Source organism: Pipistrellus hanaki (genome assembly GCF_964339955.1).
Source record: "Pipistrellus hanaki genome assembly, chromosome: 2".
Taxonomy (NCBI): Eukaryota; Metazoa; Chordata; class Mammalia; order Chiroptera; family Vespertilionidae; genus Pipistrellus; species Pipistrellus hanaki.
This window is the reverse complement of record NC_140504.1, coordinates 124,442,732-124,466,772: the sequence shown is the minus strand read 5'-3', so window position 1 is coordinate 124,466,772 and position 24,041 is coordinate 124,442,732. Positions and strand designations below refer to the sequence as shown.

At 39.9% G+C, this 24,041-nt stretch overlaps 1 protein-coding gene across 1 annotated transcript in view; it reads left to right on the top strand.

Annotated features, from left to right (window-relative positions):
* The window catches only part of DTNBP1 (dystrobrevin binding protein 1), a 129,561-nt gene that overhangs the window by 39,721 nt on the left and 65,799 nt on the right, over positions 1–24,041 (top strand). Inside the window, exons 6-7 of the mRNA XM_084872745.1 lie at positions 5,565–5,697; positions 15,675–15,697. Of these exons, the coding sequence (XP_084728871.1) occupies positions 5,565–5,697; positions 15,675–15,697 (156 nt within the window). The remainder of the gene's footprint in view (positions 1–5,564; positions 5,698–15,674; positions 15,698–24,041) is intronic.

The following is a 24,041-nucleotide window of genomic DNA, read 5'->3' as shown; positions in this document are numbered from 1 at the left end:
TCAGTCGAACTTCTGGTCAGTTGAACTCCCAGAGGGACAATTTGCATATTAGCCTTTTATTATATAGATGTCAGTTAGTATATGCTTAATATATCAGTGGTCTTTTTTTATGTCTTTGACATTCTCACTAAGATCCTTGAAAGTCTCACTAAGTCTCTTGAAGCTCTCATTAAGATCCTTGAGTAACCTTATAATCATTGTTTTGAACTCCGTATCCAGTAGCTTGCTTGGTTCCATTTCTTTCATTTGTAACATGTTTCTTTGTCTCCACATTTTGGCTGCTTCCTTGTGTTTGTTTCTGTGTATTAGGTAGAGCTGTTATGCCTCCTGGAATTGGTAGAGTGATCTTGTGTAATAGGTGTCCTGTAGGTCCCAGTGGCTCAGACTTCCCAGTCACCTGAGCACTCTAGGTGTGCCCCTGTGTGGGCTGTGTGCACAGTCTCGTAATTGAGCCTTGATTGCTATTGGTGTCACTGGCAGGAATTGGCCTCCATGCCAAATGGATGTGAGGACCAGCTGCATTTACAATGGAAGAGCTGCTATGCAGGAGATACCCCTATGAACAAGACTTGCTTCAGTGGGACTTTGGTACTCACTGAGTTTACCCTTTGAGTGTGTTGCTTGTGGATATGTAGAATTGTAATCTGGTATAGTCTGAAGCTAACCACTGGGTGCACTGGGTCTGGGGAAGCTCAGGAGGTGCAAAGTGAGCCACTGCTTGGGAACACCTGACAGGAGCTACAGAGAGATCTGCATATGGCTGCTACATATATTGGGCTAGGAAGTGCCCAGGCGAGGCCAATCTGTGAAGTAAGGCAGGCTGGTGATAGTGCCAGGTTTGGGGCCTTTTATTGACAGGTTTGGGGCACACTGACTCCAGCTACTGCTTATTTAAGGGATTTTAAAGTCTGAAGCCTGAGCCGGGACAGGCCATTCATGTGGAAAAGCAGCTGCAAACAATTTGTGTGCAGCTTGGATGGGGTAGGGTCTCAGAGAATCACCAGGGCAGAATAAACAGTGTGAGCCATGCTGATGAAAACTCAGATGTGGCTGCCAGTGAGCTCTGTGACAAGAGAGGCCCCAGCACAGGAACAGTGACCACTGTGAGCACCCCTGACTGGGAGAAAGCTGCCCCTAAGTTCCTGCCCTAATGCCAGACAATCCAATTCCTCCCCATGTATCCCTGGATTCCCCCATAGTTGTTGCCCAGTGGTGCTGGAGCTCAGAGGAAGCAGGACCATGTAAAGTTTGTGTGTGGACCCTTTAAGAGGAATACCTGGGACTCTAGCAGCCTCTGTGTCCTTCAGCCACAATCCCCACTGGTCTTTACAGCCTACAGTTATGGGACTTCTCTTCCCAGTTCTGGAACCCTGAACTGGGAGTGTGGTGTGAGGCTAGTATCCCATACAGCCAGGATCTCTCTCTTGATTAAAGAAATGCCACACATGGGTTTTGTACCAGCCCATTCCACGCCTCCACCATTCCTACTAGTCTCAGTGTGCTTTCTTCTTTACTTGTTTAGTTGTAGGACTTCCATTCAGCTAGATTTCAGGCATTTCTGAGTGATGTATTTTAGTTGTAATTTTGATGTGGTTCAGGGAGGCAGCGAGTTCCAGCATTTACCTACACCACCATCTTGGTTCTCCCCACTTTAAAACTTTTTAAAAGGGAGAACATAAATATGAATTTGGTGGTAGCAATAAAATGACCACTGTCTATCCCCAGCATTTTTTTAAAATCCTCACCTGAGATTGTTTCTTTCATTAATTCTAGAAAGAGAGGAAATTGGGTGGGGCTGGGAGCAGGAGTTGGTGGGGTGATAAAAGAGAGAAAGAAAGAAATATGTATTGATTGCCTCCCATATGCCCCCTAATCTTCCCCAACCAGGGATACATCTGCAACCTGGGTATGTGCCTTGACTGGGAATCAAACCTGCAACCCTCGGTGCAACAGATTATGCTCTAACTACTGAGCACACTAGCTAGGGCTGACTGTCCCAAGCATTTTAAATCTAAATTTACTCTTTGACACAAGAACATGATGCTGTTGGCCTATTCAGAAGGACATGCAGTTTTTTTTATTGTTTCTTAATAGTTGGTACTAAACTATTCATATGTTTTCACCTGGTTCACATTTTATTAACAGAAGTGAACTAAGCCGGCAAGTTCAATTGCACTTAGAACATGAGAAGTTAATTGACCCGCCAAAAGATTAACTTATTAGAGTTCCTGGCCTCATTAGCTCTGTAATCAACCAGCAGAGCTAGACTCTAAATGGAAATTACCATCTGTCCAAGAAAAAAAAACGATGGAAAGAATGTATATGTTTTCAAATATAATTTTTAGAAAAATAATTTGAAATATAATTCCTCTCGCTTATAAGAATAAGGGGTCTTAAGTATCAGAACAGAACATAGCCTTGAGTATAATTTACAAGTATATAAGTTTGCCAGAAAAAATGAAAATTTTACTGATATTTTGGTGTGTTAGATGCATAGGTGTCATTTACAACATGGTCTCAAAATTATTAGTTTTAAATGACTTTTACAAAACTTATTTAATCTTTATAAGAAATTTTCTCTGCGATTTTTAAAAAAAATATGTTTTATTGATTTTTTACAGAGAGGAAGAGAGAGGAATAGAGAGTCAGAAACATCGATGAGAGAGAAACATTGATCAGCTGCCTCTTGCACCCCCCCACTGGGGACGTGCCCGCAACCAAGGTACATGCCCTTGACCGGAATCGAACCCGGGACCCTGCAGTCCGCAGGCCGATGCTCTATCCACTGAGCCAAACCGGTCTCGGCCTCTGCGATTTTTATAGTGGGCCATTAATTATTTACTTACTGCCAAGTGCTTTACATACTTTTCCTTGCTGAACCTTTTAGAAAATTTAGCAAGATGTGTACTGTTAGCTCTCTCTTCACTGAAGAGGTATCTCACCTCACCTCACCTCACCTGAAGGGGGCAGAGCTGGGTTTCCAAGATTGTGATTCAAACCCTACTCTTAACCAATCCCCTTTATGCTGAGGATAACCTGCATGGTACTAAGGATAACATGAAGCACTGCATAGCTTGAAGTTAAATGGAGTTCATAGTAAATTTAATTATTCCAGTTCTTGTCACTAAGCAAAGTGAAATAGCCTTTTAAATAACCTATTAGCTAGGATTTTTTTAAACCTGTCAAACCAGTTTTCACAGAATGGGCTCAATATTACTTCCTCAGTGCCAGTGGTACTATCTTCCAGGCTGAGTCTCCCAGTCTTTTTAACATTTAACATAAAAACAAAAAAATCTAAATAGCAACTAGTATAATTGCATCATTTTGCTTGTTTCCCCATATAAATTTGTTTTATACTACTTATGACATTATTAAAAATTTTAGTTACATTTTTAATAGATTAAAATTTAGATTTTGCAAATTGTTTCAGATTAGTCTTGTTGATATATTAGCTGTTTTATGTGAACCCTGAAGATAGATTCAAAACTGTTATGAACTACATTGTTATCAGCCTTTTCCAGACTTGCCAGTGGTTTATAGTGATACATTAATATGATCAAAGTCAGTATCTAATGTCTTTGAAGAGGAATGCTAAGCTACTTGTCATCATATTTTGCTTTTCAGTGAAATTTTATGCCTCTACCCAATCAATATCTTTAAGCTCTAGACTCTATCAAATGTAAGAGGAAGTTTTATAAGTATAGAGATTTAATAGAGTTAAAATTTAGGATATTAGAAAATGTGAATGTTTCTGGATTTAATAAATATTTGGATCAAACAAAGATTAATTAAAAACAGGTCAGAATTTGCATCTCATCGCAAGTTAAAATTTGAGGAGTTTGCTTGTAACTTAGATGTTACAAAAGCTATTTAGGAAGTCATATGAGCTCAGCTGGTGTGGTTCAGTGACTGAGCATTGACCCATAAACCAAGAGGTCATCATTTCGATTCCTGGTCGGGACACATGTCCAGGTTGCTGGCTTGATCCTCAGTAAGGGGCATTCAGAAGGCAGCCAATCAATGTTTCTTTCTCATAGATCTTTCTATCTTTCTATTCCCATCCCTTCCTCCCTCTCTCTCATATCAGTACAAAAAACAACTTATAAAAAAAAAAAAAAAAAAAAGGAAAAGAGAGTCATATGAGCCCTAGCCAGGTGGTTCAATTGGTTGGTTTTAGTGTCATCAAAAGGTTACGGGGTTCAATTCCTAGAAGGGGCACATACCTAGGTTGCAGGTTCCATCCTCTCTCTCTCTCTCTCTCTCTCTCTCTCTCTCTTTCTCTCTCTCTCTCTCTCTTTCTCTCTCTTTCTCCCCCAAGTCAATAAAAACATATTCTCAGGTGAGCATTAAAAAACAATTTAAAACTCATATGAAAATCCAATGGATAAATGAAGGAATTTGACACATTGTAATTGTATTACAGCTACCCAGTGAAAACTGCACAGCCAGCTTCTTCACTGCTGACCCTTGCCCCACTGGAAGGCTGTGACTTCCTGACTTGGGAATCAGAGCTTGTATTGAGCCTCTCCCACCTTCTCTCCCATCTGTGTTAGATGCCGCTCCTTGAGTTCCCACTGCACCTTATACCTAGGTCTTTGTGGCTGTGTTGTCATTGAAATATACCTACTCTCTATTTTAAGCTCTTTGAGTACAAGGACACTGGAATACAAAGATGAAAAGACAATCCTTGTACTCAAGGTAAATTGCCATGATGCTGTTTGAGTTCTAAAATCATTGACCTCTAAAACTTTTCTGTTTAAGAAAACCAGTCCTCACCCCTATAGCTGTGAGGTCTTGGTTTATTTAGCACCTTATCAATTAGAAATCATTGTAGTGCACTGCATAAGGGATTCAGTTCTGATTCCTGACTGCCCTTCCCTAGCTAGGTGATGTTGGGCAGCATGCTGAAATAATTTCCACAGGTTTTAGACTTGAATCTTTTAAGTGAAGGATTTGACTAGATGATCTCCATGTTTCAATAAAGCTGCAAAGCTCTGTAGCTTAAAAGCAAATTAGAGTAGCAGAAGACTAATTGGTGGACAGAGCTGAGTGTCTTCCCACCAACACTGAGTATGTTTACTGATTATTTGTACATCTCTACAGTTCCCTGCAGACTTATTGTATGATATGGGGCAAAACAAATACTAAAGTAATGAAATCTCAAATATTACATTATGTTCAGTATAATTTGTGTTAGTTATATTTTGCTGTGTTCTCATTATTTGAAATTTATTATTCATGTGTGGTTGGTATATAGGATAATTATGATATAATTTTAGATTAATTAAGATACTGTTTCCTCATCATCCTGGTTAACAGAGTGTTATGGAAAGTTATATCTTAAAAAATATTTGAAATATAAAAATATACTCAAAAAAGTTAATTTGAAGTATGTTTTAATGTTGGTCAGTGTATTTTATTTTGCTTCAAGAAAGTTTAATAAGGAATATTAAGTAAATGCAAAACAATGGTAACAGTTTAAACTTTTAACTTTTGGATACTTTTCTCCATAACTGAGGATTCTGATTTTTAATGTTTGTTCTTTTGATCTTATATCTTTTCAGTGCATTTAGAAACTAGTTTTGAGGAGGTAGAAAACCATCTGCTGAATCTGGAGGATTTATGTGCACAGTGTGAATTAGAAAGATGCAAACACATGCAGTCCCAACAACTGGAGAACTACAAGAAAAATAAGAGGTGAGTTTGAAAAATGGTCACAATATTAATTTTCAGTCTCAATTTTTCACAGTACTTTACATGCTATTCTTTATAAGTTTGGACTGCTAAAAAAAGTTTCAAATGTAAATCTTATTAATAAGCTTTCCAAAAAGGATATGTATATTTTTTGTACCATTATCTTTTGCCATTTTATGAAGATGAATTCTACAAAAAGGATAGAGTGAAAAATTGAGGGGAGCAGAATAGTGGACAAAGCTTTCTAAGAAATTGTTGCCTTGACTTTGTTTTACCCAAGTGGCTAATGGTTTTCCCCTTTTCTTTATTTTCTCCTTTTTTTATTACCAGATCAGGAGGAAAGGAATCTGAACCCAGGCTGTGGATAGGAGCTAGATGGGGTTGAATCTCAATCTTATCACATACTGGCTGTGAGACCTTAGGCAAATTATTTCATCTCTTTTAGCTTCAGTATTTCCAGTTTATAATAGTGAGGAAAATAATGTACCCACCTCACAGAGCTGTTGTGGGGATTAAATGAGATGATTGTTATCAAATGCAATAAGTGCTCTGTAAGTGAAAGTTGTTATAGGGATTATTATCACTAGGCTGACCTGAACAGGAAAGGGGAGAGAGGTCTAAGGGTAATAGCCTGCTGAGCTAACTGTGACATGCCAAGTTGTACAGTGACATTGTGGGAAGAGTTGAAGGTGCAGAATGGGTCCTCTGAAGTCCATGGGGAGATCCACAGTAGCTGGTGAGGGTGCCTGAGGTTGTCATCTGGGCAGAGCAGGAAGTAGAGGAGGGTTAATAGGTGAAAGAAAACAAAAGCCATAAGATTGGAGTCCTGCTGAGGCTGCAGAGCAGATTTGGTGTGAGTGGGAGAGGACAGGTTTGGCAGAGTATACTTTTGATTTTAAGATGATTGTTAGATTGAGTAATTTTGGATCTAGAGTGTGGCAGTAGGAAGAATGGATTGCTGGCAGGAAGTGCTGGTTACTGGCATATAAGAGGTTAAAAAAAAAGTGAAATTAAGCCCTGGCCATGTGGCTCAGTTGGTTGGAGTGTTGTCCTTGCACCTAAGGTTGAGAGTTCAATTTCCAGACAGGCACATTCCTAGGTGTGGGTTTGATCCTGGGGTGGGTATGAGAGGCAACCATTCGATGTTTCTGTCTCATATTTCTCCCTTCCTCCCTCCCTTCAGAACTTTCTCTCTCCCTCTATCCTCCTTTTCCCCCTCTCTTCCTCTCTTTCTTTCCCTCTTTCTCTAAAATCAAAGCCAAAACCGGTTTGGCTCAGTGGATAGAGGGTTGGCCTGTGGACTGAAGGGTGCAGGTTCGATTCTGGTCAAGGGCATGTGCCTTGGTTGTGGGCACATCCCCAGTGGGGGGTGTGCAGGAGGCAGCTGATGGATGATTCTTATGGATGTTTCTAACTCTCTATACCTCTCTCTTCCTCTCTGTAAAAAAATCAGTAAAATATATTTTTAAAAAATAACATAAAATAGAAAAACATATCTTTGGGTGAGGATTAAAAACATTAAAAAAATGTTTTAAAGTGAAGCTAAAATGTAGGTATTGTGGATTATCACAGTGATAAAGTACCAAGGGGTAGAGATGAAAACTGAATATTCTGAAATTCTTAGGTCCATGTGTTCCTAGGGCTGAGTCTTACTAGTAAATGTTAATGAGTCATAAGAATCAACTGGAAAGAATGTTTAAAATGCAGATTCTTGAAATAGTTGGTTTTGCTCAGTGAATAGAGCATCAGCCTGCAGACTGAAGGGTCCCAGATTCACTTCTGGTCAAAGGCATGTGGGCTCGGGTTGCAGGGTTGCAGGCTCCATCCCCAGTGGCGGGCAAGCAGGAGGCAGCTGATCAATGATTCTCATCATTGATATTTCTATCTCTCTCTTCTTCTCAGAAATCAATAAAAATATATTAAAAATAATAATATAATATAAAATGTAGATTCATCATTGGGGAGTTAATTCTTATAGCATCTTTATAAAATAAATATCAATAAATCCCAAAATATTTTACATTCAGTTGTTTACTAAGATATTAGACATGCGACTTAAATTGAAATCATATTTTTATCCTGAAATGATTACTACTAATTTAACTCAAAAGTATTAACAGAAATATAATTGGTTTTGGTTATTGTGAAAAGTCCTTGCAGATCTAAGCCAGAATTTCTTCTCAGCCACTTGCTACCTGTATGACCTTTTGCAAATGACCTATCTTTGGCTTTTTTATCTGTAAAATAGAAGTAATGATACTGTCTTAGAGGATTATGGAAGATTGGAGACAAATGTGGTGTTTTGTTTTTTTTTAAAGGCAAAATAAAAGCAGGCCCATTATATCACAGAATCAATGGTAATACTTAATTCTAATTAGTTTGCTTTCTAAACACAAATAGTAGAAATACTGAATATGAAACTGCTTAATAACATTTATAAACTATAATCTTTATGAAATGCTTAACTTATTTTATTCACCAGGTAAGAGGATGAAGTATATTCCTTCTGTTTAAAATATGTATTTATTGATTTTAGAGAGACAGGAAGTGAGAGGGAGAGAGAGGAAAAAAAAATGGATCAAAAAGAGAATCGTTAACCAGCTGCTTCCTGTACACCCTCCACCAGGGATCAAGCCTGCAACCTAGGCATGTGCTCTGATAGGAAATCGAACCCGTGACTTCTTGGTTCATGGGATGATGTTCAACCAACTGAGCCACATTGGCCAGGGTTGAAATATCTTTTTCAAAGTTACCTTTTGGAAGAAATTTATTCAGTTAAGCTACACACATGAATGAATACATATATTAGGCTAATTAATAATTGGTTGCAGTAGAAATAATTTGAGTTGACAACATTGAGAAAGAGCAGTTTTATTCAGTCAAATGTAGATCAAAGAGTATCTTTTAAGTAGTAAATCATATACAACATTTACTATTCAAAGATGTCTTATTTACATTTTTAAAATATATTTTTATTGACTTTTTACAGAGAGGGAGGGAGAGGGATAGAGAGTTAGAAACATTGATGAGAAACATCACTCAGCTGCCTCCTGCATGCCCCCTACTGGGGATCGAGCCTGCAACCAAGGTACGTACATGCCCTCAACTGGAATCGAACCTGGGACCTTTCAATTCACGGCCCAATGCTCTATCCACTGAGCCAAACCAGTCAGGGCTTATTTACAAATTAAGCTCTTTCTTATTTACTTCTACTCAATCTTTAGGTATCAAAACTGGGAATATGGTGAAGGTTAGTGCAATGACACCAAATTAGTTTTGCTTGATACAGAACTTCACTATCTTCACTGAAACACTAAAATGATAATAAGTAACTTTTTAAAAGTTATAATTCACAAGAACAAAAAAACCAGAAAAGGCAATGCGATCCACATTTTGGAGCAGAGAAGGTAGATGATGAGTGGAAGCTGACTTAGCAGAGCCAAGGAAACTGAAGGCTGAGCTGAGGCTCAGGTACCTGCACAGGGGATGAAGCATGTTGATGTGTTCCTCAGAACTCCAGAAAGGCTCAGCATTTGAAGGCACTATGAGCCTCAGAAAGTAAAAGGTGTTGAAAGTACATATATGGAGAAGTTAGACCTCTTGATCTTTTGCTCAGCCACATGATTACCTGAACTCTTGCTCATTAGGTGATGTTAAGTAACACCCAAGAGGTTCCAGATTTGAGGAGTCTGGACACAATTTTAGGGAAGGTTGAGCTAAAAACCTTTTTTATTATATTTTATATAATAAAAGCCTAGGTGTGTGATACCTTTGCATGACATCATCACAAGATGGATGTCTAAGATGGCCACCCTCATGTCATCACAATATGGCTGACATAAGATGGCCGTCACAAGATGGCCACCACACGATGGCCAGCAGGGGAGGGCAGTTGTGGGTGATCAGGCCAGCAGGAGAGGGCATTTGGGTGCGACCAGGCCGGCAGGGGAGGGCAGCAGGGGGCAACCAGGCCTGCAGGGGAGTGCAGTTGAGGGTGAGATCAGGCCTGCAGGGGAGGGCAATTGGCAAGATCAGGCTGGCAGGGGAGGGCAGTTGGGTATGACCAGGCCAGCAGGGGAGGGCAGTTGGGTATGACCAGGCCAGCAGGGGAAGGAAATTGGAGGGGAAGGCAGTTGGGGGCAAGATCAAGCAGGCAGGGGAGGGCAATTTGGGGCAAGTCAGGCTGGCAGTGGAGGGCATTTGGGGGCGATCAGGCTGGCAGGGGAGGGCAGTTGGGAGCCATCAGGCTGGCAGGGGAGGGCAGTGAGGGGCCATCAGGCCACCAGGGGAGGTTAGTTGGGAGAGAGATCAGACTGGCAGGGAAGGGCAGTTGGAGGTGATCAGGCTGGCAGGGGAGTGGTTAGGGCGATCAGACCGGCAGGCAGAAGTGGTTAGGGGCCATCAGGCAGGCAGGCAGGCAGGTGAGCAGTTAGGAACCAGCGGTACCGGATTGTGAGAGGAATGTCCGACTGCTGAGGGATCAGGCCTAAACCAGATGGTCGGGCTGAGGGACACTGCCCTTCCATGCATGAATTTCATGCACTGGACCTCTAGTATTGAAAATAAAAGAATTAACTGAAAGTCTACATATTAAACTGTAAGGCTCTTTAGGCCTCTTTCATTCTTGCAATTCTGGCAGCCAAACTTAAATTTTCTATGCAAATATTAGAGGCCTTATCTGAGAAACTGACCAGCATCAGAGAAAAACCTGTAGATAAGGACATTTGGGGAAATGAAGCAGCTGGGTCTGCATCTTAACATCCTCTAATGATGAGCCCTACACCTCTGCACAGGATTTCTACAATCAACTTTTTGGTGCCTCATTCTCAAATAGAATGGACAGCTAATTTATTAAAGGAATAATACAGAAAAATTGTTTAGAATGGAAGGATATGAGTTTGAAAGGGCCTACTAAGTACTTGGAAAAATTAGTGGGTAAAGAGCCATCATTAATACATAATTTTATAAATTTACTTCTTTAGAAATAAAGATTTTAAAAAAGCCTTTATTAAGGTCTTATATAAATGATTAAAAATCAAAAGAACTTCAACTTTTTCGGAAACACTGGAAGTTGAAAATAGTTTTTACTTTATCTTACTTTATAAATACTTAGCAAAATTTTCATCAAGTGTGAGGAAAAGTCATTTCCTGGCATACAAAGGCTCAAATTTAGCTCATGTGCACACTACCAGGAAACTGCTGGAGGATGTGCTCTATACACAAAGGAGAAAACCAAGAAGGAAGGATGAACACAAAAAGAGGTGACTTGCCCTAAGAAGATCCATCTAATTTAGAAAAGAAGCAAAGGGAATTCTCAGTATCTGATGGAGAGAAGTTTCAGCAGGCTGGAGAGCATCAGACTGAAGCAGGAGACTCTTCTGGGCGATTCCATGAGCAGTATTTTTTGGGGGGTGGGGAGGAATGAAGCTAATAGATTGTCTGATCTGCTTGACCATATTGAGAGTAGTTTTATAAGCTTGATGATGAATTAGTGATAAGTATGTTTTTTAAAAACTGAGCAAACAAGACAACTATTAACACTACGGGAAAACACAGTTTTATAAGAAAAAACTAGAGTCCGGTGCACAAAATTGTGCACAGGTGGGGTCTGGCCAACTTACCCCAATGGGGGCCCATCAGACCGGGCCAGCAGGAGGGAGGGGCTGTGGGCAGTTGGCTGGCTGTCCCTGCTCCTGATCAGAATGGTGGGGGTGATGGAGGCCTGGATCAGGCTGGTTGGCTGCCACAATGCGCATCATAGCCACCAGTCATTCTGGTTGTGCCACTGTTCCAATTGCTGGGCATATATATATATATATATATATATATATATATATATATATATATGTATGTATATTACATGGTTCAGTTACAAACAATATTTATATAACTTTGTAATAATTAAATGTATAATATGGATTTAAGCCACAATTGCAATATTACTTATTGCAAATAGGCTCCAGTGCATTTTCTCATCCATCAGAGCTTGTAGAATGGCCAGAGCAGCAATTATTAGAGTTGAGGAGGTGATTGAGTTACATGAAATAAACTGGGTGTTTAGGATCCAGCATCAGAACCAAATATTCAGACCCCTTGAACTTATCTTTTCTTAACTTTTGAGTTGAAACATATTGAATCAGTCCCAGATGTTGATATCAATGCATTCTCCATTGTGTACAGAGAAATGATATTTTGTCATACATTTCATGGATGTTCCCAGCATAGACAATAGATTCCTACCTCCTACAAAAGGTGAGATATGACCAATTCCCAACAGTAATGGTGGCTTATAATGACAGGGATTCTCACAGTGGACAGAGGAAGACATACAGCTTTATGTATGTTCCTAGGGAAGAGTCCAATAGCACTGTCTACTTTTGGAAAACATTTCAAGAGATGGTTTAAACCATTTCTGCATTAAAGGGCCTCATTCAGCTGGTTATCTAATGAAAGGGACATGCATTAAACATAGAGTTGTAGGGGGAGAATACCTATAAATAGCTTTTGTAATTTCTCTTGTACATATAAAGTTGGGGTATCCATAATGATGGCTGTTAACTTTCAACAATTTCCTAAAAGAATGTACTTCCTCAGAGATGGATGGATCCAGATGTTGCTCAGAAATTTTGTGATAGCTCTGAGTTTCATATGCATGACTCTGGTACTCAATAGACTTGCTGTTCTACTTAGGTGTCTTCCTGGTGAGGCTCAAATATCTTTGGTAGGTCACACTTACATCGAGATAGGTTGCATTTGGTCCTTGAATTGCATTCTGGCTAGTAAAGATTGCACACACACGGAGTCAAAGAGAGGTGCGGCTTTTATTCCCAGTCCTATCACTTATTAGCTGTGTGGCCTTTCAGCCTCAAGCTTCATTTTTCTCATGTAGTAAATGAGGATGATAGCACCTACAATAGGGTATTGTAGGTTATAGAGGATAATGTATGTGGGTGCTTTGTATAATATGTAGAGTAAGAACAATATATTTTACAGTTAGAACACAAATATTCCTTATCTCTGTCTCATCCTTCTTCATCTTACTTGTCTCAACTACATGCCTCCCCCTTCAAATCAAATAAATTTTCATGGAAAACAGGTCTAGGAAAGTCATTTTCTTGCAAGTTTCCTAGACCACCATTATCTTTTTGGGGGTCAATTTTTAAAATTCAAAATCTTCTTTGTTACCGTATTACTCAGATTATTTTCAGCATTAACTGCCAAGATTCTAGGATCCTATAATTTTATTACTTTCTAGGTTGTGCTTGCCCCAAATAGATAAATATATGAAACTATACCATTAGCATGATAAATAAGAACTTAGCACAGTTTTTATGATGAACTAGCTGTTTTTCAGGATAATGTGTTAAAAATGTCTTGTTCTGTAACACATCCCCTAGGTAGTATCTGTGTAAGGATTAACAACAGGGACTTTTAAGAGGTAGGCAGTCTTGAGGAAATGTACTTCTAGCTGAAGGCCACTTCTGTTCCCATCCCACAGCCCACCTTCTACTCTGTTAATCACAAATCCACCAAGCCTGTAAGTACACATTTTCATGGCCTCAGAATGCTGGGTAACACCAGAGTTGGTAATTGTAAGTGGTAGGTGGTTCTTTTGGAAGAAGTTATGTGAGATCTTTCCTATGAACAGATAGTCACAGTCACAGACGCTGTCCTTCAGACATAGCAAAGGGTGGCTCTGCAGGTGTGTTCTATACAGAAAATGTCGCTGACCGTACTTTAAAAGAATTTTCCTCTAAACGTTTTCAAGTGTTAAGGAAAATGTTAGAATTGATTCTACAGTTGGCATTTTGAAGGTGATATTTTGCCCTAAAGAATCATTGTTTTAGATTTTTAACATGGGAAACAGCGTAATATGTAGAGAAAGTGTGCTTCCATCTGTGATATGTTTGTGTTTATGGAGACATTTATCCACTGGTTCCAATCTGTCAAGTTGGCATCTGTGTGTCTGATTTAATTGATTTCTAGACATATACAGAGTTAATATACTTCTTGCAACATTCCATAGATTTATTTATTAATCTGATGCTCTTTTTTTTTGTTTGTTTGTTTTTATGCTGCCCTCATAACTCAACTCCTGTAGAGAAAATGATTAAAAAGCAATTTCACCCTTTAGAAGTATTATTAGACTTTGAGTCTTGTGCTGTTTGTTGAATGTGTTAGTTTCAAGATTTGTTATGCTAAATTTTGTAAAGGCACTTACTGAATTGAGTAAAATTTAAAATGTAAAATCTAAAAGAAGGCATTTCAATTCTTTCTCTTTATTTGATCTTCTGAAAATACTGTTGAACTGAAAAAATAAGAGACTTCATTTATAAAAAATGGCAAACAAGTTATCAAATGAGATACTATGTGACTAAGTTTTTTTTTTTAAATATAAGAATAAAATTCTCTAGTCATAGTAAGGGCTTCTTTGAAAAAGCAGGTATTCTTAGCCAATCTGTAGTTATAGTACTTGATAATCATGATTTGCTAGGGTGGGTCCGACTGTGACTCTGCACATGTATGGACAGGGCAGATGAAACGTGATCTGTGCACTTCAGGAGCTCTGTAATGTAACTGTAGAGATGATACATGTACGGAAATAACTGCATTAAAAGTGCGTGAGGTGTTATAACATTGATAGAACTAAACGTTTTATGAGTTTAGATAAGGGAGATAGCCAATTGGATGTCAAGGATGTCCCTTTATAGAAAAGATGAACCTGAAGACAGTTTCACACAGATTATTGTCATTACTGTTTCTAATATCACTAGAGGCCCGATGCACAAAATTTGTGCAAGAGTAGGCTTTCCTTCCCCCGGTGCCAGCACTGGCTTTCCTCCGGCACGTAGGACCTGGGCTTCCCTTGCAGCCCCAGCTTTGTCTGGAAGGTTGTCCGGAAAGACATATGGTCTAATTAGCATATTATGCTTTTATTATTATAGATTATTATAGACTAGAGGCCCGGTGCATGAAATTTGTGCATTCGAGCGGGTCCCTCAAACCAGCCTACACCCTCTGGCAGCCTGGGACCCCTCACTCCTTAACGCCCACCTACTTGCTGCTTCTTACCACTTGACTTACTGCTCCTTAGCACTGTGGCTGTGGGCTTTAGCCACCGCCATTGCACTTACCAGCAGTGAACCTGGATTCTGGCTGAGCAGCGTTCCCCCTGTGGGAGTGAACTGACCACTGGGGGCAGCTCCTGCCTTGAGTGTTTGGCCCCTGGTGGTCAGTGCATGTCATAGTGACTGGTCATTCTGCCTTTATTAAGTAAACTTACCTTCTTAAAATTATTTTTATTAGTACTACGAATAAAAAATGGAATTATAATTTTATGAAGGAAAACCTGGATATACTTGCATCAACTTCTTTGTAAAAAATGTTTTGTTTTGTGTTCCATCTTTTGTTTGCTCTTGCTTTACATTTCCCTAGGAAACTTTGTATTTTAGCATCCTTCATTGACACTGACAAAATTGTCAAGCACAGAATTTCCTGGAGGCTTGGCCCTTTTGTGTCAGCATGAGTTATAGACCTCAGTCTTTCGATACTTGCTTCCCCTTTTATTTAAATGAGGAAATAACTGCCCCTATTCTGGATAATTTTTAATTAGAGATCTTAAAACTCTATTATATAAAGTTTATTAGTGGAAGGACAATTAAGTGTTCTTATAAGTTGATTATTATTTATACAAGATAGCTTATAGCTGGCATTAAAATGCTCTGTGTTTTCTTATAAGTATTTCAGAATTTTAAATTTTGGCAGAATTTTTTTTTGCGCAATTAATAGTGTAATAAAAAAACTGAAAATAGTAGATTTAGTCTAGTTATATTGATAATTACAATAAAATATTGATATGCAAGCATCCAGTCATATCACTGGGCTTTTAAAGTACATACATTATTATTATAATCTAAGAGCAGTTTTCACTGGGAATAGATTATTTTAAATCTACATTTTCTTTTTTTCTTTTTCTACAGGAAGGAACTTGAAACCTTCAAAGGTAATTTTGTGTTTAATTCTTCACTTTAAAGTAGATGAGACTTAATTGATGTCAGATATTCTTTCTTAATGATGATGAACAAACTCATTCCTTTTTCTTTAAGTCAGTTTACATAAAAAAAAAAGTTTGCTTAACACTGTTTGTCAGTCTTATTTAATCACAATTGATTTTGATATTGTTTAGCCATAACACATGTACCGAGCTAGAGTTGCTACTAATGACCATTATAAGTAACTAGAGGCCCAGTGAATGAAATTTCTGCATGGGTAGGGTCCCTAGGCCTGGCCGGTGATCAGGGCCGATTGGGGCCTTCTGACTGACTCCCTTCATTCTGCGCCACTCCCTGGTGGTCAGTGTACATCATGGCAAGTGATCGGTCTACATGTTGTACTCCTGTTGGGACAATTTGCATATTAGGCTTTTATATATATAGATACATTAGGATGGCACAGTGCTAATTTTCAGGTTGCTGAGAATCATAATTTAAAAAGATTCTGGTTTCTATTTTGTAAACTCTGGACCACAAGGACAGAGTGTGGTGTTAGAGATAGAGCTTTGCTTCTGCAATTGACCCACTGTTACTTGAACCTGCTGAGAGGTATTCAGAATTGGGTCACATTATGTCACTGTCTTGAAATTTGGGGTAAGTCTCAATGTTTTTCGGGATTTTTTTTTAATCTATAAAATTAGAAGTTCTGATGAACTATATTCTGATATGCTAAAAGCATCCAGCATTGCTTTTTAATTTTAAGGAATTTCTGAGGTTAGAGCATTGAAGAATTCTTGGTCATGTTGACTCTTAATTATATTTCACATATAAGCTAGTATTGACCTTTCAATTTACCGAATGATTAAGGATTTTCTACTATCCTCCTGCTATATAAAAAAGAGGTAATATGCAAATTGACCCTCACACCCTCACAAGATGGCTGCCTGTAGTGAGGGACAACCAAATGACTGAACAAGCAAGCTGTGTGAGATGACAAGGCCGGCAAGGGAATTAGTGAGGGATGACCAAATGACTGAACAGCAGGCTGCGTGGGGTGACCAGGCCAGCAGGGGGTTAGCAAGGGACACCAAACAACTGAAGAAGCAGGCTGCATAGGGCAACCAGGCCGGCAGGGGGGTTAGTGAGAGATGACCAAACAACTGAACAGTTGATCACGACTGAGCAAGCAGGCTGTGTGGGGCGACCAAACCACTGAGGGTCGGGGGGGAGAGGGGGGGATTAGGGGCAAGTAGGCCAGTCGGGGAGGCAGTTGGGGGTGCATTTAGGGGTGACCAGGGGGGGATTTAGGGGTGACCAGGCCAGCAGAAGGGGGCAACTATGCTGGCAGGGGTGGCAGTAAGGTGTACCAGGCCAGTGGGGGAGGTTCAGTTAGGAGCAACCAGGCCTGAGGGAGGGGGAGGTTGGGGGTGACCTGGCCAGCAGTAGGGGGCAGTTACGGGCGACCAGGCTGGTGGGGTTGGGGGGGATGTTGGGGCAATCAGGCCGGCACATAGAGGCAGTGAGAGGCGATCAGGCTGGCATGGGGGGACAGTTAGGGACAACCAGGCAGACAGGCAGGTGAGCCAGTGGTCCAGGTTTGTGAGAGAGATGTCCCAGATTAGAGAGGGTGCAGGTTGGGCTGAGGGGACCCCCCATGCACAAATTTTGAGCACTGGGCCTCTATAGTTGAACTAGAGGTCCAGTGCACAAAATTCGTGCACAGGTGGGGGTCCCTCTGCCTGGCCAGCAATTAGGGGCGATCATAGCTGATCAGTGCTATCTTGCCCAGTCCTGATTGGGGCCGATTGGGACCAATTGGGGCTGGTGGCCAGGGAGGGACTGTGGGAGGGTTCCAGGGCCTATCTTGCTCAGTCCTGATTGACTGGACCCCAGCAGCAAGCTAACCTATCAGTCAGAGCACCTGCTCCCTGGTGGTCAGTGCACATCATAGCAACTGGTTAATTGATCGACTGTCTGCCTCCTGTTGGTCAGTGCATGTTATAGTGAGCGGTTGAGTGGCCTTAGTATATCATTAGCATATAATGCTTTGATTGGTTGGTCAAACGATCGACCAGACACTTAGCATATTAGTTTTTTATTATATACTAGAGGCCCGATGCATGAAAATTCATGCAAGAGTAGGCCTCCCTTCGCCTGGCTGACAGCACTGGCTTTCCTCCAGCACCTGGGACCTGGGCTGCCAGCACCGACTGCCCTTTAGCACCCAGGACATAGACTTCCCTCCTTCACTGCCAGCAGGCACCTGGGACCTGGGCTTCTCTCCTCCAGCCACCGGCAGACACCTGGGACCGAGGCTTCCCTCTTTCGGCTACCTGGAGGCACCTGGGACCTGCATTTTCCTCCTCTGGCCACCTGCAGGCATCCGGACCCAGGTTGCTTCCCTCCTCTGGCCGTCAGCAGGCACCCAGAACTCAGGCTGGCCCCCTTGGGCCACCCGCAGATACTTGGGACCTGGGCTGACTTCACTTGGGCCACCTGCAGGCACCTTGGACCTGGACTGGCTTCCCTCCAGCCCCAGTTTTGTCAGGAATGACGTCTGGAAAAACATCCGGTCTAATAAGCATATTACTTCTTTATTATCTATATTAATAAAGGGGTAATATGCTAATTTGACTGGGTCAACTGGACATTTTAGGACATCTGACTTCCTTCCGGACAAAACCATGGTGGTGGGGGCCAAAGAGAGACAGTTATGGGCGATCAGGCTGGCAGGGGAGCAAGCATTAGAGGCAAGATCAGGCTAGCATGGGGAAGCAAGCAATTAGGGGTGAAATCAGGCTGGCACAGGGGAGCAAGCAGTTAGGGGCAATCAGGCTGATGAGGGAGCAAGCATTTGGGGGTGATCAGGCTGGCAGGGGAGCAATCAGGCTGGCAGGCAGAGATGGTTAGGCGTGATCAGGCAGGCAGGCAGGCAGGCAGGCAAGCAATTAGGAGCCAGCGGTCTGGATTGTGAGAGGGTGTCTGACAGCTGATTTAGGCATAATCTTGGATCGGGCTTAAACTGGCAGTTAGACATCCCCAGAGGGTCCCAGATTGGAGAGGGTGCAGGCCAGGCTAAAGGACACCCTCCTTCCATGCATGAATTTCATGCACTGGGCCTCTAGTTATAGATAAGATTGTTAAGTGTGTGATCTCATTGGATGTTTAGAAGAACTAAATAATCCTCAAAATAAAAGATATAAAGGCTTATTTCTGCTATGACTACAATTGTACTGATTTGCTTTGGCTAGGTTTCTATTTAACTGCTTACAGTTATAGTATATGATTAAGTTCATGGCTAATGTGTTGAGGAAATGTTCAATGATCCTGTAATATAATGTATTATCATGGCTGTCATTATTCTTAGTCAATTTTTGAATCGTGACTCATGTACATTATTTTTTTTTATCAGTAGTTTGAAATAAGATTTGAAATCCTCATAAAATGGTCTTTTCCCTCTCATTCTTTCTTTTAGTCAGCTACAACCTCCTTATATAGCATTAGAAGGAAGAAAAAAATCAAGTTAATATTTGAAGACAAGCAGGGACACACTGGTTATGCAAAAATGTCAACTTGTATCTCAACACTGAGGAGTCTTTTTTTTTTTTTTTTTAGTATGACATACCCAATAGGATAATTCAGTTTATGTTGATATATCTTATTTATACATACATCCCTAATTATGTACAACATATAACAGTACATCTAACCTACTCACAGGCAAATTAAAATTCTGAACAAACTATAAATTGATTATTGTATCATACAAAGTTTTTTTTTAGTAACAATATTCATTAAAAATTATTTCCTCTTGAATATTTGCTAATTTTTAAAAGCATAGGTACCATATAATAAAAGAAGAAATGTAACTGCTCTCCTAAGGCATTATATAGAAAAGGGAAAAATCTCAAACAAATTGTAATAATTTATTTTTGAACATCATTGCCTTTGCTTTTATTTTTCCTTTATAATAGAGTTCAGGAAAACAAAAGGTATTACTTCCTTCAATTGTTTTATTCAATTTGTAGTTGTATTTGAAAGCTTTTTTCTGTTGGTGAAAAACTAACTTTTGGAGACAAAAACTCAAAATTAGTAACACTCAAAGTAATAATATAGGTCAGTATCCACTGAGCTAGATTCTGTCTTCTATCTTCCATTGAAGTTAATGCATCAAGTTTGCCTTTCACTTGTGCCACATGTAGCAAATCTCTACAACATTATGAAAACTGGATGATGTTTATTTTTTGGTTAATACTCGTAGCAGAAAGGTTTTCTGTGTTCCTCACATATTGCTATATTCCTCAAATATTTATATTCCTTTAAACATTTTAGTAATATTAATTGAATAATAGACAATAGAAAAAGGAGGATCCAATCCTAAAACTCTTAAATTTTTATTTTCAATAGGGAAAAAATTCCATTATTATAAGCACATGTAGAAAACCAAATGTAGGAGGGTTCCTTGTTTTATTACACTTCACTTTTTAAAAATTCTTTATTGTTTAAAGTATTACATATGTCTCCTCACTCTCTCCCCCCCCCCCATTGACTTCTCTCCAGCTGCTCCCACCTCTTAGCACATACCCTCAACCCCTCTACTGTCTGTGTCCATTGGTTATGCTCATATGCAACCGACACACATACCTTCCCCTGCCTTCCCTCTGAGTTTGATGGTTTGTTTTATGCTTCTATGTCTCTGGATCTATTTTTGTTTATCAGTTTATGTTGTTCATTATATTCCAAAATGACTGTGATCATGTGATATTTATCTTTCTCTGACTGGCTTATTTTGCTTAGCATAATGCTCTCCAGGTCCATCATGCTGTTGCAAATGGAAAGAGTTCTTTTTTTTTTTATACCAGCATAGTATTCCATGTATACATATACCATGGTTTTATTAATCCACTCATCTGCTGATGGGCACTTAGGCTGTTTCATATCTTAGGTATTGCAAATTGTGCTGCTATGAACATAGGGTGCATATGTCCTTTCTGATTGGTGTTTCTGATTTCTTGGGATATAGTCCTAGAAGTGGGATTAATGGGTCAAATGAGAGTTCCATTTTTAAATTTTTGGGGATACTCTATACTGTCTTCCACAGTGGCTGCACAAGTCTTCATTCCCACCACCAATAAGGAGGATTCATTTTTTTCCACATCCTCGCCAGCACTTGGTGTTTGTTGATTTGTTGATGGTAGCCATTCTGATAGGTGTGACATGGTATCTTATTGTTGTTTTGATTTGCATCTCTTGGATGATTAGTGACTTGGAGCATATTTTCATATGTCTCTAGGCTTTCTGTATGTCCACTTTCGAAAAGTGTCTATTTAGGACCTTTGCCCATTTTTTGTTTAGATTGTTTTTCTTTTGTTAAGTTGTATGAGTTCCCTATAAATTTTGGAGATTACACCCTTATCAGATGTAACATTTTCAAATATGTTCTCCCATATTGTGCTTTACTTTATAGCACTTAGAAGATATTTCGTTTTTTACAAATTGAAGGTTTGTGACAACCTTGTGTTGAACAAGTCTATTGATGCTGTTTTTCAGCATTCTCTCACTTAGTGTCTCTGTCATATTTTGATAATTCTCACAATATTTCAAGCATTTTCATTATTATAATTTTTATGATGATTTGTGATCAGTCAGCAGAAATCAATTATTGGGTCAAGACCCTTCATCAGCAAAATGATTACAATCTGTTGAACACTTTGATGATAGTTAACATTTTTTTAACAGTAAAGTATTTTAAAATAGATATGTTCATTATTTCCTTGGACATAATGCTATTGCACACTTAGTAAACTACAGTATAGTGAGTACAACTCTTACATGTACTGGGAAACCAAAATATTTGTGTGACTTACTTTATTGCAGTTGTCTGGAATGGAGCTTGCATATGCCTGGAAGTTTTTCACACTCTTTAAAAGACATGTGAAATTGGCCATGAATACACATATCAATTATTTAGGGAGTATTCATCATTTTCCACTTACATTTTTTAAATAGACTGTCCGTGTATAAATTTTAAAATCACTCCTAAAATTTTAAGTGTAAGTCTAGAAATAGTGTGCCATTGAAAAGAGGTAAATGTGAGAATATCTAAGGTTTATCTTAATGTGGTTTTAATATGCAGATTCATTTTTTAACCTTTCCTTAAATGCCTTACCAAATTTAACTGTCATTCTCCATTTTCTCTATAAAACATACTGACAGCCATAGCATGCTGAAGGCTGGTGGCTGATGGGCTGCTCATCTGTACATATAAACATTTTTGTTTCCACTAGTTGCGTTGAATGCTTACCCCCAAGTTAGTTATGTTTGCTTTTGAACTCATTTATATTTGTTATTATGATATATAGTTTAATTATCAGATAAAATGATGAAATTTCAGTGTTAAGGAGAACTGTAAGAAAATGAAGTTGACTGCTTTAGAAGGCTTATATAAGTAAGTGGCTTTAAACACTGATGTAAAGGGTATAATTAAGAAAACATTGGGGAAAAATAAAAATCCTAAAAGATTCTGTGCACAGATTGTTTCACATCTTAAATTCCTACTCTGCTTGTAAAAATAGAGTGGAAATTTTATCCACTGCAGTATGGGTGGCTTATGCAAGAATTTTCAAATGAGTGAGCCTATACTCAGAAAATTCATGAATAAAAAGTATAATTATATTTTAAATTAAAGTGTTTTAGTGGGTTTCTATATTAATAGCTTTTTAAAAGCTAAATTTGCAACATGGGGTCCAGTGGTATCATATAAGAGGATGTCTATCATGATAGCCTCTTTAGTGTTAAAACACCCAGCCATGCCAGAAATGTGACTTGCCAGTGTGAAAACATGCTAGAATTTAGGAGTTGTCACTGTGACAGCAAGTGGATCATCATCAAATTGTGTGGAAAAAGACACCTAAGACCAGCCTGATACTGTGTGATTATATAGCTTGGAAAGCAGTGCCAATGAAGGAAACAGGTCTGAGTGGTCAGAGAAACTGGGGAAAGACAATTTAGTGACAAGGAAGCTCAGAGAGGAAAAAGGTTAAAGGAAAAATGGTTACCAATGATACAAATAATACAAAGAAGTTGAACATAATGGGGAAATCCCATTGGATTTGACAGTGAATAGATAATTGGTGGCTTGAAATAGCTATTTGTAAAGGAAAAACCCAGATTGAATATTAGAAGTATATGAGGAGAGAAACCAAGATGGCGGCATAGGGTAGACTCCAGAATCCAGCCTACCACAACAAATCTGAATTTAGAATTGGAAAACAGGGGAGGCATTGCCCTGAAGCACTGGACGGCTAGCTGAGAGGAGGCTCTGCCATCTGGGAAGGAGAGAGAAGGCACGCTGAACCTCAGGAACTGTGAAGGTACAGAGAACTGTGTGCACAAAAAGGCGCTGGTTTACTCCTGGCACTCGAAGAGAGCAGGCTGGGCTGAGTTCGCTGCTGGCTGACTCCCCGCGAGCAGAGAGGGCAAACAGCTAACGCATAGCTGGCTTTCTTGTTCGAAAGGAAAACAGAATCACCCTATTGCTCTGATAGACGGCCCCAGTCAGGGAGAGGTGAGACTGTCGGGCAGCAGGCAGAGATCTCTCGAGGTGTGTGAAGCCAGTGGCCATTACTGTGGGTCTTGGGGAGGGGCCGACGGGAAAACAAAGCTTGTCTGCACCACCCAGAGACTCTGCGTCATCCAAGCTGAGCACAGAAGCTTTCCCACAGGCTGGCTTTCTCTAAGGAGGGACTGGCCGGAATCTAAAGCTTGTCTGCGCCTTTACCAAAGAGGTGCGCATGCCTGCAACCAATCTTGTGAGACTCACCGCAAAACAGGACTTTTCTAAGGCAAGACTGACAGGGAACCAAAGATTGTCTGTGCCACCCCGAGACTCTGCCCCAACCAAGTGGAGTACAGAAGCCCTCTTAGCTGAGACACTGCTGATCCTCACAGCCAATTGGCTTGGAGATCAACGCTTCCCAGTGATACCAACAATAAGCAAGGCCTAACAACAAGACTGCACACACAGCCCACAAAGGGCTACACCAAGACTGTCCACCGCAGGTAACTGGGAAGGCTGTGCTACTGGGCTCTACCAGAACACCTAGCACACAAAACTATTCCATCAAATCAGGGAAACAACTAAAATGCAGACAAGAGGCAGGACACAAAGGAAGGAGATGGAGGAAAAGAAAAGATTGGACATTGAGTTCAAAACTACAGTTATAAGGTTTTTCAAGAATATCCTAAGAAAGGCCGATAAAATAAATGAGACCTATGAGGATATGAAAAGGGATCAACTAGAAATAATAAGGGATCAACTAGAAATAAAGAAAACATTGTCTGAAATAAAAAATA